This window comes from Clupea harengus, chromosome 21, assembly GCF_900700415.2.
Source record: "Clupea harengus chromosome 21, Ch_v2.0.2, whole genome shotgun sequence".
Lineage (NCBI taxonomy): Eukaryota > Metazoa > Chordata > Actinopteri > Clupeiformes > Clupeidae > Clupea > Clupea harengus.
In genome coordinates, this window is record NC_045172.1 from 4,633,001 (window position 1) to 4,649,064 (window position 16,064).

The 16,064-nt window shown below is 43.1% G+C and overlaps 1 protein-coding gene across 7 annotated transcripts in view; it reads right to left on the reverse strand.

Moving 5' to 3' along the window:
- The window catches only part of LOC105894554 (collagen alpha-1(XVIII) chain-like), a 42,611-nt gene extending 27,298 nt beyond the window's left edge, over positions 1 to 15,313 (reverse strand). For 3 of the 7 annotated variants that reach the window (XM_031559113.2, XM_031559114.2, XM_031559112.2), the window contains exon 1: positions 3,380 to 4,458. In XM_031559113.2, coding sequence (XP_031414973.1) covers positions 3,380 to 4,262 — 883 coding nt within the window. In that variant the 5' untranslated portion in view covers positions 4,263 to 4,458. Of the gene's footprint in view, positions 1 to 3,379; positions 4,459 to 15,025 lie in introns of those variants that run through there. The other 4 variants (XM_031559118.1, XM_031559117.1, XM_031559115.2 and 1 more) reach the window with 3 other exon arrangements.
- Between the last annotated feature and the right edge of the window lie 751 nt (positions 15,314 to 16,064).

Genomic DNA, 16,064 nt, shown 5'->3' on the forward strand with positions numbered 1-16,064 from the left:
CCCACAGGACAGCCAGTGATGGATTTCAGAGCTTACATAAGAATTACATAACACACAGCTACATTAGTCCTGCAAAGCAACTGCAGAAGCAAGAATATGAGCTTAGCACAAGCAGAAGTGCTGCTGAACGCAATATTAGCCACCCTTAGGTCTGACTATTATTTACATGTATGTCTGAAGCACACTGTTGCTAACAATATTCTGTTAATGCATATCACTATCTAGGGGTGGGCGATATGACCAAAATCTTCTATCACGGTATTTGTAATTTTATATCACGGTTACGGTATATATCACGGTTTATTATACGTAGGGTGACCAGATTTGGGTTTTTGAAAAAGAGGACACTTCAGCGGTGGCGAAATGTGTCCACAGACATTTATTTATTGACCCTTAAGAACACTAAGGTGCAGAAACAATACTGCCTCAATAGGCTATTGGCCTAAGCAATAGTGGCCAGTATCCATTGAATCTTTAAATAGTAAAATAAAAGCAAGGTGTATGTAAAAAAAAAAAAAAAAGGAAAAATCTTTCTGTGGCATTTAGTCCAGTGCTTATGTTTCAGTGGTTCTTTAATGTACTTTCAGAAGATAACTCAAGTGTTAAAACTTTCTTTTCAATGTGTGTCCATATGTTAACGCAATAATGATGAGATATTTTCTTTATATGGCCACATATTAAAATAAAAAAATTAAGAAGTTGGCCATTACACATAGACATAGACGCTCAATTGACCACCTCAGCCCGTTGCTGCGACGTGCTAACGTGATGACGAGGTGATGACTGGTCTGTAAACAGACGCAGGTAAATGATGGCGCTGCAGTTTTTCTGGATAAAAAGCACTATAGATAGCGTTTATATTTCTCAACCGATTTCACTGAGTCGTTTTTATATTCAAGGGTTTATGATCTACGTGGAGTACCAAAAAAGTGTTGTCTCCATATTACTTAGAATCTCGTTGGTTTGGCCGTAATCGCCGTTGACATACATACATGTATATGATAATCGCTGCTAGACGCTCACTGTTCTTGTGCTCTCACAGCTCATTCACTTTGAAATACTGAAAAATAAATGCCTACACTAGACACTTTTCAGTCTATATTTTTCAGTATATTGAATCTTGCCCAACAGTCGAGGATTACTCAACAAGTAGGCATGACAGTCCTTGCAGGTTATGTGCTTAAAAATTGTACTGGGTATCGTATTATACGGCTCTTCAGAATGTTCAAAAAAGTTCCGTTGATTTGAATGGGCCACCCCAACGTTCGCAGGTCTGTAATTTCTTTATTTTCACTGCTGCGAAAATGTAATGACCACTGACCATCTTTCATATCATTCCGCAAGTAGTCCAGTCATTTAACGTAACGGGAAGTAATGGGTTGCTACGCAACACCTGAAACTTTAGAGTTCTATTTTATTTCTCAGCAGAAATCACAAAACGGCTACAAAATCGTTAAAGAGATATTTTTGGAGAAATGTCTATTGTTTTGGCGAGTTACTGTATAATAAGAGGGATGAAGTATAGTTCGGAGGTCATTATCTAAAAATAAATCGATTGGATTTCAAAATAAGAGTATACCGCGGTTGAAACGGTATGGCCAAATCTCTCCCGGTAGACACATTTCTACCGTTGCACGGTATATACCGTCATACCGCCCAGCCCTATCACTATCTTATGCAGTACTAGTGAGGGTGTACCCAAGCTGCTATATGTGATAAAAAAGCGAAGGCTACCCATTTACTGAAGGACTGTCACGAAATGGAGCATTGTGATGGCTAGGATAACCTTTCATTCAAGACCAGTTCAGCCCATATCAGCATGTAATGCAGCTTTGGAACACACTGTTCTGGACAAGTGAAGAATCCCTCAGTTTGCCTGATAGAATGACAGAGACCCAGAAACAAAAGGTATGGTGAACTGCCAAAGAGTTTCATGTCTCACACTGTATTTCTTGTTTTACATGTGTGTGTGTGTGTGTGTGTATGTGTGTGTGTGTGTGTGTGTGTGTGTGTGTGTGTGTGTGTGTGTGTGTGTGTGTTTGCATGGGAATGTGTTTGTGTGTGTGTGTGTGTGTGTGGAGTGCAGTGACCAGACTGAAATATTTTTTAATATTCCCTTCAGTGGGCCGTGACCTCTTTTGGCAAGAATGTGACTTTATAAATCACAGACAAACATGTGGTTTAAGGTTTTTCCAAGGCTCTTCGTAACGACACACACAAAGGCCATTCTGTTGGTCAGATCCCTGTTGAACACCACCAGGGAAAGACACGCTCATATCAAGCCAAGCCTCCTGAAACTCAAGAATCACTGTCATGCCAATATACCCCTATAACTAACCACCTCTGTGCAGAGCTAACTTCCTCCATGACCATACAGTCCTCTTTTGAGTAACAGAGCCAAGAGGCACTTTAAAACCATGCAATGTACGCTTCTCTATAGTCTTTGAATCAGACCATGTTCCGTTCAGGAAGTTCATCCCCTAAGGTCTCATATCAGCAGCAGGTAAAGCAGATCTACATGCACAGCAGTTTAGCCTTGTTACTGAACGCATGCCTAGAGTACAAGCAAACCACAGTTTTCCAGATGCTTTCACTCTGATTGCTCTTTCTCTCTCTCTCTCTCTCTCTCTCTCATTCACGTTGTAGAGTAGACAATGGGTCTGGTTTCCTACTTGTTATGGCTAATCTAATTTCCACCGGTTCATCTTTTTGTTTCCGACATAAATCTTCAACAAATAAATGGTTTTACTTAATTCACACCATGACAGACGTCTGGTGGGTAATCCTTACTCAATGTGAAATGGTTGTTTACACAACACAAAGTTAAGGTATTAAAAGGCAATGCTCTGTCCATTTTCAGTTTGAAAAATAAGGGTTGAAATAAGGGTTTAAATAATAAATCATGTCTACAACTGATCTTCTGTCAGAAGAGAGATGCAAGAGGAGGTGTGCACCAGTGCCATGTCGTGCATAAGATACTGCCATGCATGCAACAGGCATAATTCAGCTCCATTCATTTCCGTGCTGTATAATGCATACATGCAGCTTAGGCTGCCTGTCTCTGTTAAGTGCATGCAAACCACCTTTGCCCAGCAGCAAGCCAGCCAGCCATCAAACTCTGCACAAGCATGCAATGATGATGACGAACCTTCTCAAAGCTCTGTGGCAGAGCACAAACGACAGCTCACATGCTAACCACAGTCAACGAAGCGAATGCCAGTAATGGTAACTTTTTCACACCTGAACACACACACATACACATACATACACACACGCACAACACAAACTGACAAGCCACAGACGTTCTGGTTCAAAATGCATCTTCCCACTCTCTCCCTCTGGGCCTTGCTGGGTGATGCATTTTAACCAGCTGCGTTACCTGCACATCTACAACTGGACACGGGCTGGCAAGGGTGCTGATGGGGCAGACCCTCCGGTAAAGAGTCGCACGTGACGGGCAGCTCTCGCCCGCCCAGAGCCCCCCAGCACGCATCCGTCAGGATCGCGCACAGGCTGCGACAGGGCAGAAGAGGAGGGGGTGACGGAGACGGAAGAGCACCTGACCCCGGACAAGCCGGCGCCAGGAGGAGGCAGAAAAACCTCTCCACATCCCGGTGGCACCGTGAGCTCAGGAGCCCCGCCCAGTCGCCCAGGGTGGCCCCCACCTCTTCCGCGCTGGTGTGGTTCAGGAAGTTGGGCACGGTGAAGGTGCTAGACGCCCTGCCGCCAGACGAGCAGAAGCCCCAATCAGAGCCGCGCGGGAGACAGACGGGAGACACGTCACCAGCGGTCATCCAGGCCGGCACGGTGACGTCACGCAGCCGCCAGTCGTTACCTACACCAGAAGGGTTAGTAGACCCTGAACCTGAATCTGCCAAAGCCCTAGCTGTAACCAAGGGACCATCATACCCTTTCTCTCCCCCAGAGGACCCTCCATGACCTGCCTCAGAACCAAACACCAGCTGCTCCACTCGTAACCTGTCATTACCCGTCGATTGCTCCCCTGTCCGCCCTGCTCCGCCAGCTCTTGGGTCCTGATCCCACGTCTGCATGATCTGCTTGATTCCGCTGGCCACGTCCAGGATCTCTGAGCCCACGTCTGTGATCTTCTCCTCCTTCATCTCCGTTCCTGCTACTGCTGCTGTCCCCGGGTTGTTGACCGGAGACGGCGTTGTTGCTGCGTTCCACCACCAGGCATGCAGTGGGCCCGTGTGGAGAGCCAGCATCAGGCTGAGGCACAGCCAGAGACGAGTGTCTGCCATTGTGCGGGGGGTCAAGTCTAACAGAGTTTCATGAAGCACCACCAGCAACAGCTACCCCTGTGGAGGCTCTCTGGACTACTAGTGCACGCACACTTGGCACAGTCCAGATGCCTCGCAGTCCAATACTCCCTGTGCAGTCCTTACTGAGAGAGGTAGGAAACGAGGGAGAGAGAGAGAGAGACATGGGGAGAGAGGGAGAAAGGGGGAGGGAAAAAGGAGGAGGTGAAAAAAGTGGGAGAGAGAGAGAACACAGACGAGAGAGCGAGAGAAAGGGAGGAGAGAAAAAGAAACATAGAGAAAGAGAATGCTCCTTATTGGTCAATGTCCTCTGTACTTTCAGAGCCCCTCCTTGGCCTGAGTGAATGATACATGTACCCCCCCCCCCCCCCAGTAGACTCATAGCCTACTACTGTGCACAACTCTGTGTGCCACAGCAACACAGGAACAGGATCAGCTATGCAGACACCCCTTTTCCATGTCACAGTGTCTTCTTTTATTGTTTCTTCTGTAAACACGTGCCTACAAGCACAGACCCACCAGAAGTGGGGCTACTTTTGCTAGATAAACTACTAGAGTACTAAAGGGTTCGCATTTCTCTCATTCAATAAATCAGAAGTTCAAATTCAAACATGGGGTTCAAATCCTTCAAGTTGGGTTGTTATAGTTGTCTTGTGTTGCTTGTAAATTGAAGTTGGCTAACTTTAAGATAACTTTAAGTTCAAGGGCAGGAAGAGTGGACCAGAACTTGCTGTATGACTCTGAATGGATGCATAGTCTCTTGCACGCCCAGTCTGTGTGTGTGTGTGTGTGTGTGTGTGTGTGTGTGTGTGTGTGTGTGTGTGTGTGTGTGTGTGTGTGTGTGTGTGTGTGTGTGTGTGTGTGTGTGTGTGTGTGTGAAGAATTCAGATTAATGTGGAAAGTTCCCTCCGAAGGTCGTGACCCTGCATCCCCCCCATTTGTGGAGGTGGCAGAATGATTAGTGGAATCCTCCTACAGCTGACCCCAGGCTCTGCTGGTCCATGACTCTATTGAATGTGTTTGGTCTTTACACACCTTGTGAAATTCAAACATAAGTTAATAATGGCCATGTATTTCTTACCAGAAAATTCAATGACAGGCAGTTTTTCATTAGAATGTGTTAAACAGAGCAAGGATCACTTTCTACTGTTGCCATATGCACTTGACACCTCTGATGTTGGTTATCGAAACCAAAACAGGAAATTTCAGTGCAAATCCAGAGAGAGTCCACCCTGATAACATAGCTGGCGCTTACAAGGTTTTGTGCGGACCAAAACAGTCGGCATCCTTCACCAGAGAGATGTTCTTCTTCCTCTCCACAATGCATCTATTCATGCGGGACTGTGCGCTATCAGGGATGTAGATGAGGGAGAACAGCTGAGAGCGTGTCTGATTTGGCCCATGTTTCCCTCCACGTCTCCAAGGAGATGGATGACATCATCAGAGATGAGCGGACTAATTAGCCGGAGTTGAGTTCCCACAAGCTGAAGTCCATGATGCCCACATGGTCACTTCACAAAATCGCCCTGTTCAAATACTTTTAGCCCCCCCCCCCCCCCCCCCCCCCCCCCCCACCCCCAGCTCCCCCCCCCCCCCCCCCCCCCAAAAACTCCCCCATCCAGCTGTTCACCCCAAGACTTCCCACAAGTCTCTGGTGGAGGTCAGCTTAGCTGTCACACAATTAGCCTCTCTACTTTCACTCTCTTCTTATCTATCCTCTTATCTCCTGTCTTTCATCTGTCTTTCACACGCACGCACACACACACACACACACACACACACACACACACACACACACACATACACACACACACACACACACACACACACAGACATACAGTATATTCACACACATCCATACACACACACACACACAAACACACACACACACACGCACACACACAATAATATACAGACATATATTCACACACATCCATACACACACACACAAACACACAATCATATACACAGACATACACACAGAGAGATAGAGATGCATGCATGAACATGTATATGAAGATGAACACTTTCTATCTCCCTCTCTCTTTTGCACGCACAAACACACACACACACACACACACACACACACACACACACACTATCTCTCTCACCAAGCATGTTCAACAGCACTGGGCCAACTCTAGGGCATGCAAACACACTGCTGGAGAATAGAGATGGAGGAAGTGGAGCAATAGGTTTAATGTGTCTCTGTGTGTTTGTCGAGCGAGCACGGGTCACTGACCTCTGCTCACGCTGGTTATAAAACAAGCCACAGGCATGCAAACATGTGTGAAACAGGACAGCACGCTGGTAACCCGCACACGTGTGCCTTCACCACAAACACACACATCACTAAACCACAGGACACGCCACCAGGGACCCTATCCACACAGCGCTAGCTCACTCAGTGGAGAGACACGCTGTACAATGTTCAGAAGGGGATGTAGTGCTAATTTAATGAATAGCGGGGGGCTAAAAGCTGGACAGGATATCCTGCCCAGCACTTGTAAATGACACAAACATGATTCATTGACTTTTTTGGCATCTCGTGAAATTCCCCAGGGCAATATAAACATGATCACTGTCAGTGATCACTGATAGCATTCTGTAACATGACTCTGCCTCCTCTATACATGGAAACACATTTAACCAGCATTCTAAATTAGTTCAAGCATGTTTGACTTTTCCAACCACGATGAAGCCTTGGGTTTAGCAAAATGTCATACAATAAAGATATTTTCCAGGCCCTATCATTTTCAATGTTATTCTAAACATGTTTTTCAGGAAACACAATGTATGCCTTTCCACATTTAAACATTGACCGACCATGTGTCCTAAGGAAGAAGGAACCATTTCCTACTAATCTCCTATTTCCTCTCTCTACATTGTACCAGCAGAGGCTAAGATGTGTGCTGGTGTGTGCCCACCCTACAGAAGTCTTCCAGCCTTCTAACAAATGCGGCCTTAGACACAAACCTGCTCTGTGTCACCAACAGTAGCAGCTGAGGTATGCTAAATCAGTGTTTATTATATAGCTCGTCATAATGTTGCAAAAAGTTCAATTGATTTGAATGGGCCACCCCAAGTTCGAAGGTTTGCTATTTCTTTATAAATACAGCTGTTCCGCAAGTATTTTTTTCACTTAAGGTAATGTAATGTAAGTAATAGTTTAATAGTAATAGTTCAAACTTTAAAGTAAAAAAAATTCTGCGCCGCACTACTGGCGGACTATACGTTATCCCTTACTTATTTACTTGAATCACTCTTGGCTTGGCTTCTTTTTTTGCCACTATGCTTTGTTCTGTTTTTTGTCTTTCCAAACCTTTTTTATAGGGTGACCAGGTCCATGGGCTGACCTCACAGGCTAAAACAAAAGGCTAAAACAAAAGGCCAACATTGCCTATGAGATGAGTAAGAAGCGAGAAAGGAGGGATATCTCTTCCTGTGGACTGTGTGAGTGTGTGTGCTGTTTCCTCCAGCTTTCCTGTGCCTCACAATGGCGATGAGTGGTATAAAATGTGTTGTGCCACAGGGAAAATGATTGGAAGGGGGAAACGAAGGATGCAACCCCACTCACCCCCCCCCTCCCCCTCTGTTGTGTCTCTACTTATCTTCCGTTAGTGTGTGACTGTGTGCGTGTGAGTGAGTTAATATGTTTATTTGTTAAAGTGTTTATCTCAGGAAAGTGTTTTCTCAGTGTGTTTGTGTGCGTGTGTGTGTGTGTGTGTGAGTGCATGTGCGTGTTTGTGTGTGTGTTTCCCAGTAAAAGCATGATTCTCCACTGACCTCGTCTTTGTGGGTGGTGTTTTGTTTCAAACGGGTGGTCTGACTCATGCAGGCAACACAAGATCTGAGGCTAATAATGAGTGCCAATCTGTTTAACTGTGTGTGCCCTCGAGGACACATCTACTCTCCACAATCTCATACCATCCCTCTGTCTGCTCACTGCATGACTACAGGCTTTGGGCTCGGTAAAGCGTCTTGAGAAAAATCTCAACACACTGGCACTATATAAATAAATAAAGTTGAATTAAATAGAAATTGATGTAACAGTTTATATTCAACAATCTGGTTTCTTTGCTCTGAGATGGTGAGAAGCAGTCATTTTTTGCCAAACTGAGGGAAGCCATTTTCTGTGCACAACCCCTCAATATATCAGTTTTCAGGCACTTGAACTCCCCCACAGTGGGAGGGCTTCGTCGGGTTCTGCCAGAAGATTAGTTAAGGTGGGAAGAGATTTATGGGGGCCTGAGTGCCATCCAAGCAGCTGCCCACTAGAACTGCTGAAATAAATCCAGTAAAGATATCAACAGATACCAACTCTTGACAGAAAGATGTGAAGCATTGGCTATAATGGGAAATTTGTGCTGTGTTTCATTTCTCTATAAGAGCAATTGCTTTGAATTAGTGTTGTGTTATAGGTCGAAGCAAAGCACGGCTGAGTGAATTGTGTGCTACAAATCACAGTCAAGTGAATTGTGTGCTGACAGAGAATTCTGCATTGCTTGTCTTGTAAAAAATGCATTTTGGTCAACTGATACACCCACAGACTGTGGGTAACTCCAGTATGGGAGAGCATGGATGTGTTCATGGAAGGTGCAGTTACGTTCTAAAATAAACCAGCGCCATCTGCTGTCTGAACAGATAATAACTGGTCAGTTCTCTCCCTTTTTGGAGTTGTTCAATTTGATAAATCTACTTCTGATTGTTTCTTAAGTTGTATTGTCGACATACCCATACCATATACATCATGCCATTGATAACGTCATAATTGTCTTCCTACTCAAGGAGTACTACAGTTGTCTTTGAAGTAACACTTTGGGACACTGTGGGAAATTTCAATGTTAGTTTTCAAAATTAAGTTTTTCTAAGGCCCCCTGTTACAGTTTTTTTCAAACTGCACACACACGAAATTGTATCTTGTCACACAGTTTCTGAACCCGTCACTTAATAAGCAAAACCCCACACCAAATCTGCAAAACTATAAGCTAATTCTCAGCCTTTCAACACTTTTTGCAAAAACATACACAAAGAGCTCAGAATCTAAGACACAACAAACAGAAATTGAATACTTGTGGCACTTAAAACACTGCCCCTCAAGATGCAAGGCTATGCAGTTCTAGGGTGATGTTGATGAGTTGCTGTGACATGACCCAAATAGGAGGCTTTTTAACATACTATTTTGAATTTTGTATAGTCTATTGGGAAAACAAAAGTAAATATTTAAGAAAGTACTGTAATTGTGTGTTTTGTTTTGTCAGATTTCTCTATGAAGTGCACTGTAACACTGTAACTGCAAAGCCTGTCAAAAACAGGAGTGTTTTAGATTCATCACTAAATGTGTAAGCAGTTGTAAAAAATTGTAATGATGTTATAAAGCAAAGACCTTAAATAGGCTTAACGGGTTGGAACAACAGGAACAGGTCACAGTGCATTGCCTGTGAACCTTTCATCTTTCTGAGAATAATTTTTGCTAAAATACTGGTTTGAAACTTTGAAACAAAGGTACTAGGCTACAGTTTAACAAGTTCTGACGCCATCTCTGTGCTACAGACCATGGAGAGTGTTAAGTGCTGTGGCCCAGTACAGGATCTGCACAAGTATCATCCTTACCACTTGTTGATTCCAAGCCTTACGTTAAGCTAAACATTTAACCCAGCCATACCATTAGCTAAATATTTACAGAGGAGTGGTCTCTGTATACAGCGGCTGAAGGTCTGAACTCTCTCACTAAATCTAAGCTCTCTCTTTCTATCTATAAGACATCTATGTTAATGATGATGTTAAATAAACACATGTATAGGCTAGATAGCCTTAATTTAAACAATATTGTGGGACCATTTCTGAAACTCTTACAGTAATGTTTGATGTGACTTGAAAGGTATTTGAGGTACTTATATAAGTGAACTATATATTCATTTGGTTCAAAATCATTCTCTTGGAACAGTGAGGATGTGAAAGTGGGATTGGTAAAGGATATCCCCACAGCAGTGATTACCTACGGCCGAATCACAGCTGTGGGAATTTCCTTTACCAACCTCATGAGCTCAAGTGTTATATTGCTTTTATACAACAGTTCTACTACCGACTAATTGAGTTTGAAGACACCAGATTGTCCATTCATTCTCTACCCCCCTTGGTAAAATGTGTTCTAGCTTGCTCTCTTGCTTTGAATCAATCACTGTCTGTGTTTATAGAGGTGGACAGCATGTTGTCCCCAAAAAGTGAAGCTATACATAGAGTGTGAAAGACAACCAGAAGTTTGCATTTTTAGAGTTAGCACTTAAACACTTCCTGGTTCTAAAGAAAAAAAAATCCTATAAAAAAATGAATGAGTTTTCAGCTAAAACTAAGGTGTAGGTGAAACAACACCAGTAAAAAACCTAAGCAAACCGTTTAGCGAGTAAAAATGTGGTTATCAGTCGGTCTTTTGTGACTAACTGTCGGCTATCTGTGATGCATTAAGTCACTTCGTCCGTTATTTTTCACTATTAGCAGAGGGATAGCAACAGATATATTTTAGTCTAAAGTCTATACGAAGACAACATACACATACATTGTATTTAACAGAATCCAATGCTGGGTCTCTCAAATAGTTATTTAACCACCATGGGCGTTATTTTGACAATTTTCCAAAACCTCATTCAATCTCTTATAGGGATGCTTTGTTTTAAACCGTAACTTGCTAATCCGCCGCATACAAAATGACAATGGTCAGTCCCACACTCACATTTGTGTCAATACTTTGAATGTATGGAATGTAGGAATTTAACAGTATATCAAAAGCGGAGTGATTACTAGTAGTGAAGAGTCCAATTGGGGATATGCCACTCATTGAATGCCTCTTGTCCAATCAGAAATGAATAAATTGATCGACTGGACCTAATTGTTGTATAACATAGCCTTCCTCAATCATGCAGTCTGAAAGGGAAAAAAACGTGAAGGGAAAAAGATTGGCGCACAGGAGCAGTTGCTGCGGTATTTATGAGTGGGTTCCTTGGCAGATTCGCTCACTCAATCTACAATACTGCATTCATCATAAAAAAAAGAGCAAGACATAATGGCGCATGCACACACACACTCACATACACACACACACACCATACATACGCACAATCAGCCATTTGTTGCTATAGATAACAGCACAGTGGCTGCATTGAGAGGCACTGAGTGAGACAGCTGTAAAATATCTGGAAATGATTCTCTGCCAAATGACTATCAAGTAGCATTTCCAAGCTATGGACCGTTAAACTCGTAAAATAAACTCAGTATACAATGATGAGAGTATGCTTTCAGAGCTCTCTTCAGCATCTGGCCTACACTGTAGCACTCTTCAGATAACAGATTGCACAGTCCTTTAACTGATGTAGTCTAGGATGAATTCCTCATTTAAAACACTAAATAATCCCATGAATACTTGGAGCTATGGGATTGAATCTGATGAAGAGTTCTAGAATATGTCTGCGTAGGATTCCATCGAGGGCCAAAAAAGAAGGCGTTTAGATCCCAGGCACACATCAGATTCCAGAGTTCTCACTGAAAAACGAAACTTTGCTTATTCATTAGAGATAAACAGAAATCATGTCAAACAAATGAACAGACTGGAAACATAGTAGGAACAGAAAACATAACCATTGTAATCATTGGCTCCTCTCTCTCTCCATCTCTTTCTCTGTATTTTGGGGGGCTCAAGGTATAAACAGTTTGTAAAGCCATTGTTTTTTATTTTCTATTTCAATTAGTCCAAAACCAAAACTGAGACATGACGCAGGGAGGAAGAGTGAGAACAATCAATCACAATAGCACACATCTTCCTAAAGTGCACTTGCTCTGTCGACTCTCTTTGTTTGCGCAATTCCTCAAGCACATAATTGACCCTGTAAAAATATTTCCCAGCCTTTTCAGAAAACACAATTGGCCCCACTCCTCCTGCTCTCTCCCTCTCTCTGGTCTGGGGTGGTGTGCAGTGAGTGGCTCCAGGCCATACGGGTCTGCTCTGGTCTGCCTGAGGGGAAATTAATTGCCGATTTCCTTCAGTGCTCCTCTGGCCATTCACGCCTGGCATGAGGTGGCCAGACACCGACCTCGCGGGAAAAAGAAGATTGTATCTTCCGTGAGAGCGTCCACACAGTGAAATCCTGATAGACATTGCCAGTTTTTTTCCCCTCTTCTTTTGTCAAGAGGGAACACTCTGCGTTGGTGATGTAACACTTATTGGGGACTTTCTCATTGTTCTCCTAAAATGGTGGCTCCATTAAAACAGGAGTTAGATTTCTCTGTATGTCACTTCGAAGCATTTTTTTCCTGTCTTTATATGAGTGTCATGTCTGCCTATTTGTCTGTTTATTCAGGGAAAGTAAAAATATATGGTATGCAGTGATGCAGGAACACTGATAACGCAACATTGTTTTAAAATAAAATGTCTTCACAATATCCGGATTCAAAGTCCTGCGTGTCATTAAAACCATTCTGGTTTTGGTACCATGCAACTGGTATGCCATCAGCAGGTCAGTGCCCACTTCCACAAAAAATACTCTTGAATGTGTGTGAGGGCCCTATTCAAGTCATGAAGAAGACTGGAGACAGGTGTTGCCAACCACAGTGGGCACAACTGGCAGCTGCCTCCCGTTGGCATTGCACAATGGGGCAGCCTGGGCCACAGAGGACAGAAGCATCGAGCCTGCTTCTGTGGCACCACACAGTATTTAACCCTCTCAAACCCATGATAGGAGAGGCAACACATTGCAATCCAATACATAGACCTTAAATGTTGCACACAACAAACTGACATCTTTACGTATAAGTTGAGAATATGTGCATACTCTACATAATATACTACTTTGTTTACTGTTTACTGTTACTTATAACACTACACACTATACACACTATCACAGGATATGAGAAGAACCGTGTTAATAATACAACTCAGACGAGGAGAAATTCATTGAATAGCTTGTAAAAGGAATAATAGGTGTGGGAGAGAAGATGGCATGTTGTCACAGGTTTCCACAACAGCTGTGTTTGGAGAGGGGAAAGGGTCCAGATGTGCCCGATTATGAAATGAAAGCAGAGGTAACTTCCAAAGCTTTCATTTAATAATACCTCTGTTTGGATGCTGTTCATTATATTGTCTGCGCACTCCAACCTCAAGGCAAGTTTCCACCCTCAGTGGACTCCATAGATGGAACTTACTCATGACTCAACACATACAACACAGTTATGAAGTTTGACATCATTGACATCATTGATAATGACTGATCTGTATTGTTCTTCTCAGGACATGTATGACCTTTTTGGGGTATGCAACTAAGTACCTCTTTACAACTAACTTTATCCAGTATTAAAACTACCAATGCTTCCACATATTTACCGAAGAGACTTTCAATAAGACAAACAATTGCACTGAGACAATCTGGATGTCTGGAACAAGGAGTTCCTCATTTAACTCTTGTCTCCAATGAGGGTGGCAACTCTGAATCAGGTCAGCCTGCAATCACCATCCCAATCAATTACTGTCAGAAGCTCCAGACAAACAGACAGTGATTACTCTGGGTTTCTGCAGGACCAGGAGACAATGTGGCTGTTTAGATCAGAGCTGTGCAAATAAAGAGCGGAAGCCAGGCTGGCATGGAACTGTGAGCGGGGCAGCCTGTTTTCCTCATGGTAGTCTAGCACAGTGGGAAAGGCATGTTTGGGAACCAACAGCAGCGGTGATGTCATCTGGATTTATTTTTTATGTACATGCACATATGCTTGCCAAGACACACACAGACACACAAACATCTGCAGATGCAAACACACACACACACACACACGCACACATACACACAAACACACACACACACACACACACACAGACAACTGCAGATGCACATTGATAGGCAGAAACAAACTTGCACACCACACACACATCAGCAGATGCACAGACATGGACAGACACAAACATACAGGCACACACACACACACACACACACACACGCACTGCAGTGAGTGGCATACAACAATGTAATAACACAAAACATTCCAGTGCAAACTAATTCTCCCCTACAGGACCATTTGTAATCTATATCCACTTTTACACTCTTGCACCAGCACCTACAGTTAGGTCTGCATAGGCTACTAGTAATTTGCAAAATGCCTTTTCCAGTTAAACTCCCTCTCAGATGAGATGAGCAGTAATAAGATGGCCCAAAGGCATCACTGTTGAGGCTTCACTGCCCCTGACAGGTAGATAAGTTATCTGTGGTGATCGGTGCCTCTACACCTTCGCATTTCTTCAGATAAACCACTGAGCAGATTAATAACTGTTATTTGGCTGATAAAATTCACGTTGTGGGATAATTTAATGTTAACTATAATCTATTAATATAATTCACAGTTTCAACTGATTTTATGTAGTGGCGGCAAACTGGATACAGCTGGAGAGTTTAGTTCTTTCCCACTCAAAAGGACAAACTGAATCCATTGTCCAGTGAATGGTGAGTCATTCAAAGTAACCAGACTGTAGTCAGGTTGTTGCTAGCCTCTCAGCTATTCCATTGTTTTTTCCCTTCATACACTACTTTTTAAAGACATATAATATATATTTTTAAAACTTGTCATTCAGCCAATTAAACAGAACCGCCTATACTGAACCTCTGTTTTGTTTACTCAGCTGCATTTAGTTTAGATAGTTATGCTTCATATTAACATGACATGCTAAGCTAGTGTGCTCAAGGTGTTGTTCATTAGTCAAAGTTCCTTACCTGCCGCCTGCGCGCGTGACGTCGACTCAATGAGGACCAGGCAAACCGATAACTTCAACACAAATCTAAGTAGGTGCAGCATGTCTCCTTCTAAGATATTTTGTAGCTAAAACAATAAAGTGACACTGGAGTTAGTTTTAAATTCAAACTTGTCTGAGCATTTTCCTGTTGCTCTCCAACCTCTTCTTTTCAGGTTGCTAAAGATGAGGTTTCCATCTGATGGAGATGCCCCAGCGGATATTGGGCTGGAGAGGCGCTGTATCTCACGAGCCTCCCCCAGGAGATGGAACGATGGCAGCGTGCCAAAGGGATCCAAGGGTAATCCCCAGGGTCCTAGAGGCTAGCAGTGCGAGATTGACGCCAGTCAAGATATAGTCCAACAACTTGTTAGATTGTTTGACATGTAATTTGAAGACTTTTACCGTGGAAAACCATTTATTTATGATAACATAATTTCTTTACCGATGTTTGGAGAAAAGAACACGTGTCAACATAGCCTGATAGAGACTGAAGTTATAGAAATATTTCGCAGGGCACTGCGTTGAAGAAGCAACTGCATTCCTGAAGAATTCAGGCTGGTGCCATCTGTACAAGTTATACCCGGAATGCAAGGTATAAATTCAAGTGTATAACAACCACTACTGTCGGGTCTAAAGGTTCTGAGGTTTGAGTGGAGCCAGGTTACACTAACACAGTCATTAGTGTTGAATGTCTGAACCATATTTGCTAAATATATGAGACTTTACAAAAATGTGACATAGGCTTTGGGCTAGACATGGTCTACGATGTCAAATTAATTCATGCCTAAAACTTGTGCTTATGGACAAAGCTATTGTCACAATTTGTCTTCACATTTATTCTCAAGCAACAAACCTTTGTAGACCTTTGTCTTTGTACACCTACTGGGGAATTTTGGCTGGACCCATCTTTGAGTCATGTCTAACACTGTAATAAAAGGTAGTCACCAGCAGAGGACACTTTGTGTCCAGATGAGCCACCTGCCCTTGTTTGAACACTGTGTAGCAGATAGTACTGTAAT